Below are 20,079 nucleotides of genomic sequence, written 5' to 3' on the forward strand. Positions count from 1 at the left end.
TAGCTGAGATGGGACTACAGGCATGCACCACCGCTCTTGGCTAACTTATTCTTATTTCTCATAGAGACAAGGTCTCACTATGTTGCCCACGGTAATCTTGAACTCCTGGGCTTAAGTGATCCTCCTGCCTTATCTTTCCAGAGTGCTGGGATTACAGGCATGAGCCACTTCATCTGGCCAGTAGTATCTTACTTTCCATGAATGCCTTCCTGCCAGGCTGTCCTGCAAATGGAGCAAGGTTGCCTCTGTTAAGTAGCAGGCTCCTTGTCACTTGTCACTCATGGAAACTAAGCAAAAACTAGATAACCACTTGACAGGGCCATATTAGGAAGATTCCAATTAGAACAACTCTCAAGTTCCCTCTAGGATTGTGCAAGCCTATGTCTTACATTTAGTCCCAAACCCTGATCTTTATCTGTTGGTAACAAACACTAGATATGATACCTTCTCAGAGCTTCTTATTTTTATAATGTATTTATTTATTTATTTTGAGATGGAGTTTTGCTCTTTTTTGCCCAGGCTGGAGTGCAATGGCATGATCTTGGCTCACCGCAACTTCCACCTCCTGGGTTCAAGTGATTCTACTGTCTCAGCCTCCCAAGTAGTTGAGATTACAGGCGCACGCCACCATGCCCGGCTAATTTTGTATTTTTAGTCGAGATGGGGTTTCATCATGTTGGCCAGACTGGTCTCAAACTCCTGCCTTCAGGTGATCCACCTGCCTTGGCCTCCCAAAGTGCTGGGATTACAGGCGTGAGCCACCACGCCCGGCTGAGTTTCTTGTTTTAAAAACATGCCATGAGAATGAATGCATGGGAAACATCAGTAGCAGTGGCCTCTAAGGAGTCAAAAGTGACTAATTAGCTCTTTATTCCCTCTCCTGGAACCCTCTACACCTCCCACATAATCATTTGAGTTAGAAGAGGAAGGAAATGAGGTAGAAGAAGGCAGCAGAAGCAGAAGCCACTAGGAAGGCCTGTCCCATGGCTGAAAGGCAATTCAGGTGGGAAAGTGGGAAGTGTCTAAGACAATGGGCTCATAGCCTATTTTGGGGTGGGGGATGACTATGCGTGCTGACTAAGCTTCCTTCCTTTGTCCCCCTTTTTCTTCCCCTCCTCACAATTTTCAGCTTCCCTGAAGTGAATCAGAGGACATCAGCGCTAGAAAGGAACCTAAGAGAGTGTCTCAAATATAGTCCTTTGCTTGATTCTGAGCTGCAAATAGGGAGGTGGAAGAGACTAGGTAATTCCTAAGGTCCGTGCCACAGTTCTAACATTCCATACACGTAAGCATAATTTATCTGACCCATGCACTTAGAAAGTTTGCCTACACTTCTGAACTCCTGATGGCAGGAGCTCAAAAGGAGTCAACCTTGGCCTTTTCCTTCTCACTCATTTCCTGATTTGAAAGAGTATACTGGCCAGTCGCGGTGGCTCATATCTATAATCCCAGCACTTTGGGAGGCCAACGTGGGTGGATCACCTGAGGTTGGGAGTTCAAGACCAGCCTGACCAACATGGTGAAACCCCGTCTTTACTAAAAATACAAAATTAGCTGGGCATGGTGGCTCATGCCTGTAATCCCAGCTACTCAAGGAGACTGAGGCAGGAGAATCGCTGGAACCCAGGAGGCAGAGGTTGCAGTGAGCCAAGATCACGCCATTGCACTCCAGCCTGGGCAACAAGAGCAAAACTCCATCTCAAAAAAATAAAAAGAAAAAAGAAAGAGCTTGCAATTTAGTTAGGAGTCTTGGGTTCCAGGCCTAGCTCCTACACTTAAGAACCCGAGGCGAGCCATTTCATCCCACTAGGCCTCAGTTTCCGTATCTGAAAACATGGGGATAATTAACTCCTAGGAAGAAAACCGCCCAGAGCCACTGGAAGGAACAGATGGAAAAAAATGAACTTGTGGGCAGTTGTGGAGCATGGAGCCTTGTAGAGGGGATTTGGGGTTTCAGCAACCAGAGCCTGCGGGCAGATGACAAGCTAGAGAGCCTGCTCACCTGGCCGAAGTGGGTAGCCCTCTCGCTTCTCCACTGTGTATCCCTGAGGAATGTTGTAGAATTCCGGGAGCCCCCCAAACTGCTTCCATACGGTGTAGTAGTTGAGGAAGGTCCTCATGGCATTGTCAATGTCTCCAATGAGGCTCTGTGAGAGAAAGTGGCTATTAGGCAGGTAGACAACAGGCATGAAACCCTACAGACAACCTTAGGGAAAGACAAAGTAAAATCTGTAGGGCCAAAAAGGCCTTGAATCAATCCGAGTCTGCCAGTTACTCAGTGTGGTGCTGAGCCAGGCACTGGACTTCTCCAAGCCTCATCTATAAGACTAACATACACCACCTATCTTATACATTGTTGGAAGGAACAGAGATTGTATGTTAAGTCCCTAAATCTTCAGAGTCACTGTCAGCTACTAACAGTTTTGGAATTCAGCCAGCCAGTTCAAAAGTCTAAGAATAGAGAAAAGTTTGTGCTAAGTCTCACTCCCACCACCACACCCCCAAAAGATAACCATTTTGTTTTGTTTTGAGACAGGGTCTTGCTCTGTCACCCAGGTGGGAGTGCAGTGGCACAGTCATGGTTCATTACAGCCTTCAGCTCCTGGGCTCAAGAGATCCTCTCACCTCGGCTGGGCGCGGTGGCTCACACCTGTAATCCCAGCACTTTGGGAGGCCGAGGCAGGTGGATCATGAGGTCAGGAGATCGAGATCATCCTGGCTAACGCAGTGAAACCCCATCTCTACTAAAAATACAAAAAAATTAGCGGGGCATGGTGGCGGGCGCCTGAAGTCCCAGCTACTCAGGAGGCTGAGGCAGGAGAATAGTGTGAACCCCGGGAGGTGGCACTTGCAGTGAGCCAAGATTGCGCCACTGCATTCCAGCCTGGGCGACTGAGCAAGACTCTGTCAAAAAAAAAAAAGAGAGATCCTCTCACCTCAGTCTCCCATGTAGTTGGGACCACAGGTGCACACCACAACTCCTGGCTAATTTTCTTATTTTACATAGAGATGGGGGTCTCATTTTGTTGCCCAGGCTGGCCTCAAACTCCTGGGCTCAAGTGATCCTCCTACCTCAGTCTCCCAAAGTGCTGGGATTACAACCACGACCCATCCTGCCTGGCTTCAGATAACCATTATAAGTTTCTTGTATAATCTTCCAGAGTTTCTACATGCATGAGTATATGTTATTTTCCCCACACTAAAAAATAGCCTTTGGTTCCTTATTAACAGGGATATTAATTATCTCCATATTTTTAGATACAGAAATTTGGTTTTCAAATATTTTTATTTGAATTGGTTCCAACAACTAATGTGGCAATAAATAATTCTGCATATATGTCACATCAAACAGATGTAAAGTGTTATGTGTGAGATACATTTTCAGAATTAGGATCACTGGGTCAAAGGATATATGCATTTATAATTTTACCTGCTATTGCTAAGTAGCCATTACTACTAATGTAATCTCACAGGGAAGCAACTGACCTTGACGTCTCCACTGGATGTCTCATGGACAGAACAAACTTGTCATTTCCTAAACAAAATTCTTGGTTCCCTTACATTCCCACAAAGTTGCCTCCTTACTCTGGCCTTTTTCCCTTCTTGGTAAATGACACAATGTCTACCTGGTTATTCTGGATAGAAACCTGGTGGTCATTTTTTTTTTTTTTTGAGACAGGGTCTCACTCTGTCACCCAGGCTGCAGTGATATGATCATGGCTCACTGCAGACTTGATCTTCACAGTTCAAGCAATCCTTCCACTGCAGTCTTCTGAGTAGCTGGGACTACAGGCATGTGCCACCACGCTCGGCTAATTTTTTATTTTTTGTAGAGATGAGGTCTCACTATGTTGCCCAGGTGGGACTACTTTTCTTAAAACTTTCAAAACGTAGATTATAAAAACATTTTGGTACATGTACTATTTTGGAACAGCAAAGTGAGGCAGATTAGATAAGCTCTAAGATCCTTCCAGCTGCAACTCTACCAGACCATGTAATGAGAAAATAACGAGATGGCAGAGCGGCATGAGCTGCTTCCTGCCCTTTCTCAGGCCCACTGTCAAGAATGAGATTGGACAGAAACGCCCAGTGGAGAAACAGCTGCTGCCAATGGCCATCCCTGCCCAGACTGGAAACGCACTGTCGACTTTTAAGTACCACAACGTTCCATGGCAAACTGGAAGCTCAGTTCCTGACACTTACTTTGGCAGAACTCTAAATCTATCTAATTCACTCTAGGTCTCTCTTCCATCCTCAACCTGTCCCTCCAAAAAAAAGTATTCAAGCAACTAACAAAGAACCTTATTTGACTTATACATCAGAATGAGCTTGCTTTGCCAGACCCATAGAAAGATGATCACATTCTTTGATCATTCCTACCTGAAGACCAGGCCAGTAGGCCTCCAAGGACTGGAAGACTGGCATGGACACAGTCCCCTTGTACATCTGCACCCAAAGGTACCAGTCATCGAAGCGGGTGTAGTTCCGGATGGCTTTGTTATACTCTGCAATGGGAGAGATGGGATAATGGACATATGAGTGATTAGGGAGACAAAAGGCAGACCTGGACAACGGAAGTGAAGACTTCCACTTTGGAAAGAGCACCAGGATGCAATGAGACAAGCAGGCTAGAAAAGAGCATGGATTCTGGAGTCAAACTTCCAGCTCAAATTCCAGCTCCAGCTCTACCACATTGCTAACCATGACCTGGGGTGGGTTTTTCCCTTTTAAGTCTCAGCCTTATGATCTATAAAGTGAGGAGGCCAGGCACGGTGGCTCAAACCTATAATCCCAGCACTTTAGGAGGCCGAGGCGGGCAGATCACCTGAGGTAGGGAGTTCAGTATCAGCCTGACTAACATGGAGAAACCCTGTCTCTACTAAAAATACAAAATTAGCAGGGTGTGGTGGTGCATGCCTGTCATCTCAGCTACTTGGGAGGCTGAGGCAGGAGAATTGCTTGAACCTGGGAGGCAGAGGTTGCCGTGAACCAAGATCACACCATTGCACTCCAGCCTGGGCAACAAGAGTGAAACTCCATCTTTAAACAAAAAAGCAGGGGGGAGTAATTGATATGGTTTGGCTGTGTCCCCATCTAAATCTCATCTTGAATTGTAGCTCCCATAATTCTCATGTGTTGTGGAAGGGACCTTGCGGGAGATAACCGAATCATGGGGGCCGTTTCCTCCATACTTTTCTCATGGTAGTGAATAAGTCTTACGAGATCTGACGGTTTTATAAGGGGTTTCCCCTTTCACTTGGCTCTCATTCTCTCTTGCCTGCCGCCATGTAAGATGTGCCTTTCGACTTCCGCCATGATTGTGAGGCCTCCCCAGCCATGTGGAACTATGAGTTGATTAAACCTCTTTTTCTTTATAAATTACCCAGTCTCGAGTATGTCTTTATCAGTAGCATGAAAATGGACTAAAACAGTAATGTTAAGTATCTGTGAGACTTTTCAGTCATTTATTGACACAACAAACATTCGCTGAGCACCTACCAGGTACTAGGCACCTATGAGTTTGTAAACAAGACAAAATCCAGCCCTCAGAGAACTTACATTCTAGTGGGAACTTGAATTTATCCCTTATATCTCTCCCCTAGATTGTAAATCCATGAGGTCTGGGACTTTGTTTTGTTTACTGCAGAATCTCCCACACTAGTACAATCAGCAATAAATATTTTCTGAATGAACAAAGTATCAAATATACATGCAAATAAATAAGATAATCTCAAACAGGAGTTGTAAGGATTATACGAAACAGTCCATGTTCAGAGCTTGGCACAATGCTTGGCACATCCATGGTATTCAATAAATATTTGTTGAATAAATGAGTAGAGTAGTCCCCCCTTATTTGAGGAGAATACGTTCTAAGGCCCTTAGTGGATGTCTGAAACCATGGATAGTACTATATAAACTCTATATACAGTCATGTGCCATATAACAACATGTTGGTCAACACTGAACTGTAGAGATGGTGGTGGTCCTATAAGATTATAATAGAGGTGAAAAATCACCACAGCCCAAAGATATCACAGCTGTTGTAATTTTATAATGTAATGCATTACTCACTTGTTTGTGGTGATATTGGTGTAAACAAACCTACTGTGCTGCCAGTCATAAAAGTATAACACATACAATTATGTACAGTACATGATATTTGATAATAACTATTTCCTCGCTTATGTATCTACCATACTATTCTCATTAGAGTATTCCTTCCACTTAGATAAAAAAGGTCAGCCGGGTGTGGTGGTTCACGGCTGTAATCCCAACACTTCGGGAGGCCGAGGCAAGTGGATCACCTGAGGTCAGGAGTTTGAGACCAGCCTGGCCAACATGGTGAAACCCCATCTCTACTAAAAATACCAAAAATTAGCCAAGTATAGTGGTAGGCCCCTGTAATCCCAGCTGCTCAGGAGGCCAAGATAGGAGAATCACAGGAGAATTGAACCCAGGAGGTGGAGGTTGCAGTGAGCCGAGATAGCACCATTTCACTCCAGCATTGGCAACAGAAGCGAAATTCCGTCTCAAAAAGAAAAAAAAAAGTCAACTGTGAAACAGCTTCAGGCAGGTCCTTGGAGGAATTCCAAAGGCATTGTTATCATCTGAGATAACAGCTCTGTGAGTGTTACTGCCCCTGAAGACCTTCTAGCAGGATAACATGGGGAAGTGGAAGACAGTGATATTGATGATCCTGACCCCGTGTTGGCCTAGGCTAATGTGTGCTTGTAGCTTAGTTTTTAACAAAAAAGTATAAAAGGTAAAACAAAATAAAATAGAAAATAGAAAAAAGCTTAGAGAATAAGGATATAAAGAAAATATTTTTGTATAGCTGTACAATGTGTTTTAAGCTAAGCGTTATTACAAATGAGTCAAAAAGTTTTTAAAAATTTTAAAGTTTACAAAGTAAAAAAGTTACAGTAATCTAATGTTAATTTATTATTGGAGGACAGGCATGGTGGCTCACGCTTGTAATCCCAGCACATTAGGAGGCCGAGGCGGGTGATCACCCGAGGTCAGCAGTTCGTGACCAGTCTGGCCAACATGGTGAAATCCTATCCGTCTCTACTAAAAATACAAATTTTAGGCCAGGCACGGTGGCTCATGCCTGTAATCCTAGCACTTTGGGAGGCTGAGGCAGGTGGACTGCCTGAGCTCAGGAGTTCAAGACCAGCCTGGGTAACATGGTGAAACTCCGTCTCTACTAAAATACAAAAAATTAGCTGGGCGTGGCAGCGTGCACTTGTAATCCTAGCTACTCGGGAGGCTGAGGCAGGAGAATTGCTAGAACCCAGGAGGTGGAGATTGCAGGGAGCCAAGATCGCGGGACTGCACTCCAGCCTGGGTAACACAGTGAGACTCTGTCTCTAAAAGAAAAAAAAAAATTAGGCAGGCATGGTGGTGGGCACCTGTAATCCCAGCTACTCAGCAGGCTGAGGCAGGAGAATCACCTGAACTGGGGAAGCAGAGGTTGCAGTAAACCAAGATCATGCCACTGCACTCCAGCCTAGGCAACAGAGCGAGACTCTATCTCAAAAAAAAAAAAAAAAAGAATTTATTATTGGAGAAAGAAAAAAAAATGTAAATAAATTTAGTGTAGCCTAAGTGTACAGTATTTATAAAGTTTACAACAGTGTAATGTCCTAGACCTTGACGTTCACTCACCACTCACGGACTCAACCAGAGCAACTTCCTGTCCTATAAACTTCATTCATGGTTAAGTGCCCTATACAGATGTACCATTTTTTATCTTTTATACTGTATTTGTACTGCACTTTTTCTATGTTTAGATACATAAATACTTATCATTCTATTACAATTATCTATAGTATTCAGGAGAGTAACATGCTGTACAGGTTTGTAGACTAGGAGCAATAGGCTACACTATATAGACTAGGTGTGTAGTTGGCTACACCATCTAGGTTTGCTGAAGTACACCCTATGATGTTTGCAAAATGATGAAATCACCTAACGATGCAATTCTCAGAATATATCCCTGTCATTAAGCAACGCGTGACTACTGTTTTCCTATACATACGCATCTATGAGAAAGCTTACTTCATTAAATTTTAAAATTTTATTTTGGCCGGGCGCGGTGGCTCAAGCCTGTAATCCCAGCACTTTGGGAGGCCGAGACGGGCGGATCAGAGGTCAGGAGATCGAGACCATCCTGGGTAACACGGTGAAACCCCGTCTCTACTAAAAAATACAAAAAACTAGCCGGGCGAGGTGGCGGGCGCCTGCAGTCCCAGCTATTCCGGAGGCTGAGGCAGGAGAATGGTGTAAAACCCGGGAGGCGGATTGCAGTGAGCTGAGATCCGGCCACTGCACTCCAGCCCGGGCGACAGAGTGAGACTCCGTCTCAAAAAAAAAAAAAAAAAAATTTATTTTTGAGATAGGGTCTTAGTCTGCCACCCAGGCTGAAGTGCAGTGGTATGATCATGGCTCACTACACCCTCAACCTCCCAGGGTCAAGCAATCCTTCACTTCAGTCTCCCAAGTAGCTGGGACTACAGGCACACACCACCACGTCCAGCTAATTTTTTAAAATTTTTTGTAGAGACAAGGTCTCACCATGTTGCCCAGGCTGATCTCGATCTTCTGGGGTCAAGCAATTCTCTTGCCTCAGCCTCCTAAAGCGCTGGGATTAAAGACACGAGCCACTGTGCCCAGCCGAAAAAGTTTAATTTATAAATTAGGCATGGGAAGAGATTAACAATAACTAATAATAAAACAGAACAATGAGGCCGGGCGCGGTGGCTCAAGCCTGTAATCCCAGCACTTTGGGAGGCCGAGATGGGCAGATCACAAAGTCAGGAGATCGAGACCATCCTGGCTAACATGGTGAAACCCCGTCTCTACTAAAAAAACCACAAAAAACTAGCTGGGCGAGGTGGCGGGCGCCTGTAGTCCCAGCTACTCGGGAGGCTGAGGCAGGAGAATGGCGTGAGCCCGAAAGGCGGAGCTTGCAGTGAGCTGAGATCCGGCCACTGCACTCCAGTTTGGGTGACAGAGCGAGACTCCATCTCCAAAAAAAAAAAAACAGAACAACGATAACAAAATATTGTATAGACGTTATGTGAATTTGTCTCTTCGGTAAGAGACAGAAAAAAAAAAGAAATTATGTAAATTTGGTGTCTCAAAATACCTTTTTTTTTTTTTTAAAGAGAGGGAGTCTTGTTATATTGCCCAGGCTGGTCTCAAACTCCTGGCCTCAAGCAATCCTCACTTCCAAAGCACTGGGATTACAGGCGTAAGCCACTGCACTCAGCCTCAAAATACCTTATCTGATTGTACTCACTTATTTTCAGACTGTAGTTGACCGTGGATAAATGAAACCATGGAAATCAAAGCTGTCGATAACAGGGGACTACTGTAGCTATAATAGTAATAGTAATTAGGTGCTCAACAATTCCTCAATATTGCTAGTGTCTAAGGGCCTGGAGGGTAAGATGTATTTATTCAACAGAGATTAATCTATTACCTACCACATGTAAAGCACTGTGAGAAACACAAGATGAATAAGGCACGGATTCTGCATTCAATTAGTAGAGCTGTAACTGTTGATAAGAGCTAACTGCAAGAAAGATGCTAAAGGTCCTAAATTCTGAAGAAGGATCAAGCTACTTCCTGGGCAAGGTGACATTTAAGTTAGGCTTTGAAGGGTGAAAAGAATTTGGACACAGGAAGACAGGAAAAAAGACATTCTAGGCAAAGAAGATGCCATGTGCAATGGCCAGGAGATAAGAAATACAGGGCTACATACACAGAATGCAGCATGCTTCAGGTGGCTTTTGCAAGAAGGCATGAAGTGGTGTAGTGGGCATGAAGTAGGCAGTGTAAGTCCATAATGACTCTGAATTCAGAACTGAATCTGCAGGCACTCAGGCCGGGCATGGTGGCTCACACCTGTAATCCCAGCAGTTTGGGAGGCCAAGGCAGGCAGATCACCTGAGGTCTGGAGTTTAAGACCAGCCTAGCCAACATGGTGAAACCCCATTTCTATAACAATTCAAAAATTAGCTGGGTGTGATGGTGTGCGCCTGTAGTCCCAGCTATTCAGGAAGCTGAGGCACAAGAATCACTGGAACCTGGGAGGCAGAGGTTGCAGTGAGCCTAGATTGTGCCACTGCACTCCAGCCTGGGAGACACAGCAAGACTCTTGTCTCAAAAACAAACAAACAAACAAACAAAAAAACGTTTTAAACAAATCACACATCAACAAGAAAAATCAGGGGAAAAGTTCCCTTACTCTGCCCTTTTTACCTAGGAACATGGCCATGAGCTTCTTATCCTGAAGCAGGATGGCTCCTTTCACCAAGTACTCAAAGTAGGAGTCCACGCCAGCCCCAATGCCTGCGTCCTGGGCCACCCACTTGCCAGTGAGCACATCAATGTGGTTGCCGACCTGAGAGAGAGAAAGACACACGGTCCCAAGGGGAAGGCTGATGGCCAAAGAAGGATCTACTCACCCCCAACCCTGACTACCCAGGAAGATGCTAGGTAGGCGCCCCAGTGCTTCTTGGGAGACACACAGACCGTGAGAGGGAAGGGCAAGGCTGGATCATGGCCAGCCTTCCTGTACATCCGCATAGTAGAGATGCATCTCATGCACATTTATGAAGACTTAATTACACACATTGAGCAAAAAATGAAAAAGAAAAATGATTTGGAGTGTTTATGTCCTGCCTAGAGTGAATGTGAGATGGGAGATGAGAATTTGCTGTTCCCACAATCTGTCCGATTTCTCAGCACTCAGCATGTGATCCCAGTATCTGAAGACACAGGCATGCTTTACATATGTCCATAAATTAACTCAAGAAGAACATTCACCAGGAAGCTAACAGAGTGGTTCTAAGGAGAGAAACCGAATAGCTGGAGACAGGGGCAAAAGGGGACTTCACCAATGTCACTGAGTACCTTTTTTTTATATCCTTTGACTTTTTTTTTTTTTTTAATTGTTCAGTCTCTGTAGAGACTGTTAAAAATTGCCAATGCTGGCCAGGCGCGGTGGCTCACGCCTATAACCCCAGCACTTTGGGAGGCTGAGGTAGGCGAATCACTTGAGGTCAGAAGTCCGAGACCAACTTGGCCAACATGGTAAAACCCCGTCTCCATTAAAAACACAAAAATTAGCCAGGCATGGTGGTGTGCGCCTGTAATCCCAGCTACTCAGCAGGCAGAGGCACGAAAATCACTTGAATCTAGGAAGGGGAGGTTGCAGTGAGCTGAGATCGTGCCACTGCACTCCAGTCTGGGCGACAGGAGGAGACTCTGTCTCAAAAAAATAAATAAAGATATGCATTTTTCTGTTTCATTTTATTTATTTTATTTTTTGTATTTTTTATTTATTTAGAGACGGGGTTTCTCCATGTTGGTCAGGCTGGTCTCAAACTCCCGACCTCAGGTGATCCGCCTGCCTCGGCCTCCCAAGGTGTTGGGATTAGAGGCGTGAGCCACCGCGCCCGGTCACAGATGTGTATTTTTCATACAACTTAGATCCTCATGGAAGCTGGTAACGTCATTTGGTACTCAAAGAAATAGCTGTTTTGTGTTAGTTTGGGTTCCCCCAGGGGCACAACCTCATTCTGATCGAAAGTAGTTGATTTGGAAGGCGAGTCCCTGTAAACACCAGTAGAGGAGAAGTAAAGTGAGGCAGGGCAAGGGATGCAGCATTTAAGGGGTATGCCATCAGGCAGGTTTCCACCATGGGAACTGGAGTTCAATCCTGCTGGGGAGCTCAGGAATTCAGTGCAGAGCCTGAGCTTCGGAGTGATCCCACCAAAGGGGCAGGGAACTGGAATGTTTATCCACCAACTCCCATTGGCTTGAGAGCTACTCATGGGTAGCATTAAATCCTGGTACCCTCAGCCAAAGGCAAGCAAAGTGGCTCCAGGCACCAGAGGAGACCCCTAGGCAAAGAGGTGCAGGTGATGGCAGTTGGAAGACTGGCCAGTGTGCATGGAAATGGTAAGAGTTGAGAGGATATGGGCACAGCACCAACAGAGTCTACTACGGTCCCATTGTTGGAGCAAAACCTGCCTGAGATGGACTAAGGGATTCACTACAGGTCTCCAGGGGGGCACTTTTTTTTTTTTTTTTTTTTTGAGACGGAGTTTTGCTCTTGTCGCCCAGGCTGGAATGCAATGGCGTGATCTCGGCTCATCGCAACCTCTGCCTTCCAGGTTCAAGCAATTCTCCTGCCTCCGCTCCCCAAGTAGCTGGGATTACAGGCATGCACCACCACACCCGGCTAATTTTGTAATTTTTTAGTAGAGACTGGGTTTCTCCATGTTAGTCAGGCTGCTCTCGAACTCCTGACCTCAAGTGATCCGCCTGCCTTGGCCTCCCAAAGTGCTGGGATTACAGGCATGAGCCACCGCGCCCAGCCTTAAGGGGGCACCCTCTTAAGGGATTTTCAAGAAGTCCTCACACAAGCTTTACTTTTCAAGCTAAATTAGCACCAGACTCTGCATAAAATGTGCCTAGACCTGAACACAGTCTTCCTATGTCAGAATGACTCAGCAAAGTGGGTATTAATATATTAACGTTACGGCTGAAGTAACTGAGGACAAGAGAGGTTGAGTGACTTGCTCAGAGTCACACAGTTTCGATGTAGCAAGGCCAGGGCTTAAATCCAGTTCTGACTAAATCCAGTGGTATGTCCTGGATGGCTTTGGCTCAATTACTGTTAATCTTACTGGATTATTCCATTTAGAAGCTGAAACTGACCTTAGAGATCATCTGGTCCAAAGTGTGTTCAATTTCCATGGGTTAATAGTACTAGAAGATAAAGGGAAGCTCTGGTGTTAAATAAGTTTGGGAAATGTTAAGTTAAGCAAAGTTGAACAGATCTCTTTACTAGAGGACTTTTATTCTGCTCATGTGCATTCTGACTCTCCAAAAAAAAGGGGGGGGGTATATTATGTGTAATATTCCCCTAACTTAAATGGCCAGGACTCATTTTGTCACACAACAGTCATTCAGTATCTCCCAGAACTGGTGTCCTAAGAAACAGCAAATACAGACAGACACTAAAAATGAAGGCCGGACGAGCTGATGAGCTGAAGTCACCACGTGAGTCAGGTGCATGAAATATACAACCCTCTTCCTAGAAATCAGAGAATCTCAAGTGGTCAAAGCTTAATGCAGCCCCTGCTGCCTGCCAGAAAAATGTGCTTTCCCACTCTCCTTCCCACTCCAACCCAAACTTGAATTGGAAGGTTGGTCTATTTTTGGTGTCCTGAGCCCAAATCCTGGACCACTCCTAAGGTCACCCTAAGTTTTCCTTGGCTTGATTACAACTTATTGCTCAGAGCCCTGGGCCTCATAAGCTGGGGCCAAGGTGGCAACTTTGACTCAAACAGGAAGGGCAGCAGCGAACCTACCAGCCCGATATCTGACCGGCTCTCCCAGAGGCGCATCAAAGCCACTCTGGCCACATCTTCAAACACCGGGTCACCAGTGAGGCTGCTCAGGGTGGCAAATTCAACAATGAAGGTCCCAATCCCTGCCGTACAGGTGACAGGGGTCTCTCCTGGGTTCACGCCATGAAGTAAGTTCACCGTTCCATATGGCATGCCAGTGGGGGTCTGAAAGGCTGAACAATTGAAAAATTATGACCCCGGACAGGAGCAGGGGGATAGGGATAGTTCTGATACACGCCCAAAGCCTGGGACCTTAGCCAGCACTTTCCTCTTTCTCCTGGCTGTCCTGCTAGAGTCTGAGCCAGAGAAGGATAAATGCCATAACTGGAGGGCCCTGAGCAGCCACCCAGCCCAGATGCTGTCAAACACTGCTCTGCACAACCCTTGGGTTCCTGCTCATGATGAGGGTGCAGGGAGCGGGCTGTGCTCCACACACACTCGCTTTAGCTAGAGCACTTTAGCTATTTTTATTTATTTTACACTATGCCTTCAAAGCCCAGGCAGATAACTTATTGTGATGTAGGCAGGGGGTAAGCCACAGAAAGTGGTGGGGCTTGTGGCACAATGCAAAGAGTAAGCCCCATTCAAAGCCATTCATAGACTTTTGGCTCACGCCTATAATCCCAGCACTTTGGGAGGCCAAGTCAGGCAGATCACTTGAGGTCAGGAGTTCCAGACCAGCCTGGCCAACATGGTGAAACCCTGTCTCTACTAAAAATACAAAAATTAGACAAGTGTGGTGGTACACGTCTGTAATTCCGGCTATTTGGGATGCTGAGGCACAAGAATTGTTTGAACCCAGGAGGCAGGGGCTGCAGTGAGCTGAGACTGCACCACTGCACTCCAGCCTGGGTGACAAGACGAGACCCTGTCTCAAAATAATAATAATAATAAACAAAGCCATTCATAGACTTTAAATAAAGATCTCTGCTTTAAATAAAGAGTATAGGGGCTAAATTATTTTTAAAAGGAAGTAAAATAGGATATAAACCACTAAACCACTGATACAGCATGACCCTGGATTTACAGGTAGGGAAAACCAGGCCTGTGAAGAAGTGATTCAGCCCAAGGCCACACAGAGAGTGTCAAACAGAGCTGGGATGGGAATGCCTGCCCCGTGCCCACCCCTAGCTCCAGTCCAGTTCTCTGCCCGCCCCACCCAAGTGTCTTCTGATTCAAGACGAGAACTAAATCAGCCAGAGGCAGAGATTTCCTCTCCGGGCCTAAAGGTCAAACAACTCCAGAGCAGCCTGTGCGTCACCAATCTGTGAACAAAGGTGTCGACACTTCCAAGAACCACAGGGTCTAGCAACTCTGTCTGCCACAGACAAGAAACTTGCTATCTGGCAGACACCAGTGGGACAGCAAGTCACAACCAGGAAGGGCTCTAAGGAATATTTCAGAAAAGTCAGGCCGTATTAAAAAGAAGGGGAGTGACAAAATCCTGTTTCTTGACCTTTTTTTATAAAATGACCAATGGCCAAAAATAATTAAATAATAAAGGAGGAGCAGCTAGACAGCGTTTCCAGAGTTTCCTCCAGGAATGTATCACACAGGACACAATGTCTGCAAGGAAGACGCTTAAGCCATTAGCCATGAGCCATGAGCCATGAGCCATGAGTGAGACCTGAACCCAGCTCACCCACTATCCTCAGCTCTCCCACAAAGGAGAGGCAAGTGCTATGTGAGAGGGATAAAGAGGCCAGGTGTGGTGGCTCATACCTGTAATTCCAACACTTTGGGAGGCCGAGGCAGGTGGATCACTTGATCCCAGGAGTTCAAGACCAGCCTGGGCAACATGGTGAAACCCCATCTCTACAAAAAAAATTTAGCCATGTGTGGTGGCGTGTGCCTGTAATCCCAGCTACTCAGGAGGCTGAGGTGGGAGAATCAACTGAGCCCAGGAGTTCGAGAGGCTGCAGTGAGCCATGATCACGCCACTGCACTCCAGCCTGGGTGACAGCAAGACCCTGTCTCAAAAAAAAAAAAAAAGAAAGAAAAGGGATAAATAAGTGAGATGGCCAAGAGGCTGGTGGAAAGCACAGTGTGACGTGTCTGGGTGTGAACAGTCCTCAGAGCTTCCACCACACCCTGTAGGGAACACAGTGTACAGTTGATGCTATTGAACCTGGTGTTACTGCCTCACTAGACAAAAATACGGAGGGTTGGCCTGCAGCCCTGGACACAGCTTAGCCACAAAACAAATCCCTCTCGTTTTAAAAGTGTTGGAGGTTCTCTAAGCAGTTTCTCCTTCCTGACCTCATTTTAGCCTCCCCAAAACCCGATGTGGTAGGGAGGTGGAAATTATGATTCTCATTCGATAGATGGAGAAATTAAACTGTGGAGAGAGGCCAGACACAGTGGCTCATGCCTGTAATCCCAGCACTTTGCGAGGCCAAGGCAGGCGGATCACTTGAGGTCAGGAGTTTAAGACCAGCCTGACCAACATGGTGAAACTTCACCTCTACTAAAAATACAAAAATTAGCTGGTCGTGGTGGCGGGCGCCTGTAATCCCAGCTACTTCAGAGGCTGAGGCAAAAGAATTGCTTGAACCCAGGAGGCAGTGGTTACAGTGACCTGAGATTGCGCCACTGCACTCCAGCCTGGGCGACAGAGCAAGACTCCATCACGAACAAACAAACAACAAACTGTGAAGAGAAAGAGTGGCTTGGTCAAGATGTTGACGGGCAGAGCCGAGTCTAGAATCCAGGGCTGCTAATGCTCACACCAACACCCTTCCCTGGACCCCTGTTACTCCAGCAGTGTGTGAAATAACTGTAGTACCTGGGAGGGGACAAATGGGTTCACTCAAAATAAGGGCAATGGCCTTCCACCCACCAGGCTGGTCACCTTTGACCATCCCCTGCAAACAATAATGAGGTCGACTCATCCATCTGGGTCAGGGCCCCAGCAGGCCCTTAAAATGCCCAGGACACTCCTGATTTCCACGGTGGGTGCTTGAGGGGTAGAAATACCAAATACACCTGGTGAGAAATACCAGAAATTAATTCAGCACTGCCACTCCCATCTTCAGCAAGGGAAGCAGGACCTAATGGACTTCATCTCTGTCCCATCTCTGTGTGGGTCTTACCTGGGAGGAGTTTTCGGGCTGCCTCCTCAGCCATTCTCAGGAGAGGCCCGGAACAGGGCCATCCAGCCTCTACTTCCACCCCAGCCTTCTTGGAGAGCAGATGAGCAGACAGGAGTCCTCCTACCACTACAGATGGCACAGAAAGCAAATGGCACAGTCCAAAGGGAAAGACCAAGGGACCAAGGATCTTTCCCCTGTGCGAGTTAAACCTAAACACTCTATTGGGGGTGCGTGTTCTCAGGACCTCCTGAGGCTATTCCATGGGTGAAAACAAACAAACAAACAAACAAACCCTCCCTCTATTAGGGTGGCTAACTGGGAAGAAGCTAGAGCCACCTAGTGAAAAAACAGTCCCTTAATCCCACATATTTATACAGTGTTAAGTTTATGGGTTTTTTTCTCTTGGTGCATCACAGGAACAGTGTCTATTTTTTGGTAAGTCCCTATTGTGTTCCAAGCACTAACTATTACTGCCCCCTGTTCATATGAAGATACTGAGGTTCCATGAGATAAAGTGACTTGCCCCAGGTCACCCATCTAGTAGGTGGTAGGGCTGAGTATCTTTGATTCCAAAGCCCAAGCTCATTCCATTTGTCACTCTGTCTGTCTCCCAGTCATCTGTCATATCTGGAGGGAGGGGGTAATGGTGGTTATTACCTTTATTTTACTAATTTATCTATTTCAACTTATTATGCAATATTTAGAACTTTTTTTTTTTTTTTTTTTTGAGTACAGAGTCTCATTTTGTCCCCCAGGCGGGAGTGCAGTGGCACAATTTCGGCTCACTGCAAGCTCCGCCTCCCAGGTTCACACCATTCTCCTGCCTCAACCTCCCGAGTAGCTGGGACTACAGGCGCCCGCCACCGTCCGGCTAATTTTTTTGTATTTTTTTTTGTAGAGACAGTGTTTCACTGCACTAGCCAGGATGGTCTCGATCTCCTGACCTCATGATCCGCCCGCCTCGGCCTCCCAAAGTCCTGGGATTACAGGCCTCAGCCACTGTGCCCGGCCTATTTAGAACTTTTAAAAAGACACAAAGGTTCTGTACTTGGAAATATAGCTAAATAGATATCCTGAGTAGCCCTCTCACTGAAAATAACTGGTGACCCTAAGCTTCAAAATTCCCTTCCTCCCTGCAGAGGGGGAATAGGAGACCAAGGCCAGGCCTACCTCAGGTGGAAGTCTGATAAAAGGTCCCTATGTAAGCCAGGCGCGGTGGCTCACGTCTGCAACCCCAGCACTTTGGGAGGCCGAGGTGGGCAGACCACGAGGTCAGGAGATGGTGACCATCCTGGCCAGCATGGTGAAACCCTGTCTCTACTAAAAATACAAAATACTAGCCGGCGTGGTGGCGCACGCCTGTAGTCCCAGCTACTCGGGAGGCTGAGGCAGGAGAACTGCTTGAACCCAGGAGGCGGAGGTTGCAGTGAGCCAAGATCGCACCACTGCACTCCAGCCTGGGCAACAAAGTGAGACTCCATCTCAAAAAAAAAAAAAAAGAAGTCCGGGTGCGGTGGCTCACGCCTGTAATCTCAGCACTTTGGGAGTCTGAGGCAGGCGGATTGTGTGAGCTCAGTTTACGACCAGCCTGATAAACACAGTGAAACCCCGTCTCTATTAAAAATACAAAATATTAGCTGGGCGTGGCGGTGTGTGCCTGTAGTCCCAGCTCGGGAGGCTGAGGCAGGAGAATTTCTTGAACCAGGGAGGCGGAAGTTGCAGTGAGCTGAGATCAGGCCACTGCACTCCAGCGTGGGCGACAGAGCAAGACTCCATCTCAAAAAAAAAAAGAAAGAAAAGAAGTCTACATGTATGTACATTATGGTAACACTGCAGAACACCAAAGGGAAAAAAGATCTCAAATGCAGCCAGAATCTATGTAATAAGTATTAATGCTGGGTGATGGGCACATCTGGTTCATTATACTATTTTCTCTACTTTTATGTTTGAAGTTTTCCATAATAAAAAGTTTTTAAAAGGAGGAGACAGCCAAAGTGAAAACCAAAACAAGATTCTCTACAAAGAAATAATAAATTGACAGATTACTTCTTAACAATAATGAAACCAGAAGATATTGGAAAATTTTTTCAATACAATGAGAGAAAGTAATCATCAACCTACAACCATACAAACAGCCAAAATATCACCCAAAGGCCAACCAAAGACAGTGGAATAAAGACATTTTCATATAAACAAAAGCTAGGAATGTTTGCGAATCACATACCTGCATTAAAGGAAATTCTAAAGGAAATACTTTGGAGAAAAGGTCTGACACACGAAAAGAAAAGATAGTCAAAAAAGTGGCAAAAAGGCCAGGCACAGTGGCTCACGCCTGTAATTCCAGCACTTTGGGAAGCCAAGGCAGGTGGATCACTCAAGGTCAGGAATTTGAGACCAGCCTGGCCAACGTGGTGAAACACTATCTGTACTAAAAATACAAAAATTAGCCTGGCGTAGCGGTGCACACCTGTAATCCCAGTTACTCGGGAGGCTGAGGCAGGAGAACCGTTTAAACCCAGGAGGTGGAGGTTGCAGTGAGCCAAGATCATGCCATTGCACTCCAGCCTGGGTGACAGAGTGAGACTCTATTTCAAACCAAAAACAACAACAAAAAAGTGGTAAACATATGCGTAAATGCAAAACTTCAACAGTATACAACAAAAATTATAATGTATGGAGGGTTTAAAACAAATAACTAAAATATATAACTATAGCATATAGGTCAGGATGTTCTCTAAGCCAGGTTTTACATTATTCAGGAGAACAAAGATTTTCACTAAATTTAGCCTTTGATAAGTTATGTGTATTAAATTTACTTGGAAAACTATGTAAAAAGCTAGATATTGTGCATAATTTCCCTATTGGTAAGAGGAAAATGGAATGGGGGGAAGCAATCTAAAGAAGGCATGAAAAAGGGCAGAATAAAGGAACATAAAGAAGATGGCACAGGGCCGGGTGCAGTGGCTCACACCTATAATCCCAGCACTTTGGGAGGCTGAGGCGGGCGGATCACCTGAGGTCAGGAGTTCGAGACTAGCCTGGCCAACATGGTGAAACCCCCATCTGTACTAAAAATACAAAAATTAGCAGGGCGTGGTGGCGAGCACCTGCAATCCCAGCTACATGGGAGGCTGAGACAGGATAATCGCTTGAACCCGGGTGGCAGAGGTTGCAGTAAGCCGAGATCGCACCACTGCGCTCCCGCCTGGGCAACAGAGCGAGACTCCATCTCAAAAAAAAACAGAAGATGGCACAGAGAGCACAATACTGTAGAAATGAGTGCAAATATATCAGTAATTACAGTAAATGTAAATGGATTAAATGTTTTAGTTAAAGATTGTCAGAATGGATAAAATATAATACACTACTTGCAAAAGCTGTCTCTAATCATAAAACTACAGAAAGATGGAAAGGATAGAAAAAGATACATGGGAAAATGTCAACCAAAAGAAAGCTGGTATTAATTATATTCGTATCAGAAATGAAGGTATAAGAACGACCTTCATTCACGGACGACAAACTGGGCTCAGAAGCTGGGAGACACAGCCAACAAGCAC

The 20,079-nt window shown here is 45.8% G+C and overlaps 1 protein-coding gene across 2 annotated transcripts in view; it reads right to left on the minus strand.

The window, feature by feature from the left end:
* Window positions 1-20,079, minus strand: part of EDEM2 (ER degradation enhancing alpha-mannosidase like protein 2) — a 34,001-nt gene that overhangs the window by 7,406 nt on the left and 6,516 nt on the right. For both annotated transcript variants that reach the window (XM_017880112.1, XM_017880111.1), the window contains 5 exons: window positions 16,523-16,648; window positions 13,392-13,603; window positions 10,270-10,411; window positions 4,381-4,505; window positions 2,003-2,147 (listed from right to left, as the gene is read on the minus strand). In XM_017880112.1, coding sequence (XP_017735601.1) covers window positions 2,003-2,147; window positions 4,381-4,505; window positions 10,270-10,411; window positions 13,392-13,603; window positions 16,523-16,648 — 750 coding nt within the window. The remainder of the gene's footprint in view (window positions 1-2,002; window positions 2,148-4,380; window positions 4,506-10,269; window positions 10,412-13,391; window positions 13,604-16,522; window positions 16,649-20,079) is intronic.

The sequence above is a fragment of the Rhinopithecus bieti genome, unplaced genomic scaffold (assembly GCF_001698545.2).
Source record: "Rhinopithecus bieti isolate Rb0 unplaced genomic scaffold, ASM169854v2 scaffold_12488, whole genome shotgun sequence".
Taxonomy (NCBI): domain Eukaryota; kingdom Metazoa; phylum Chordata; class Mammalia; order Primates; family Cercopithecidae; genus Rhinopithecus; species Rhinopithecus bieti.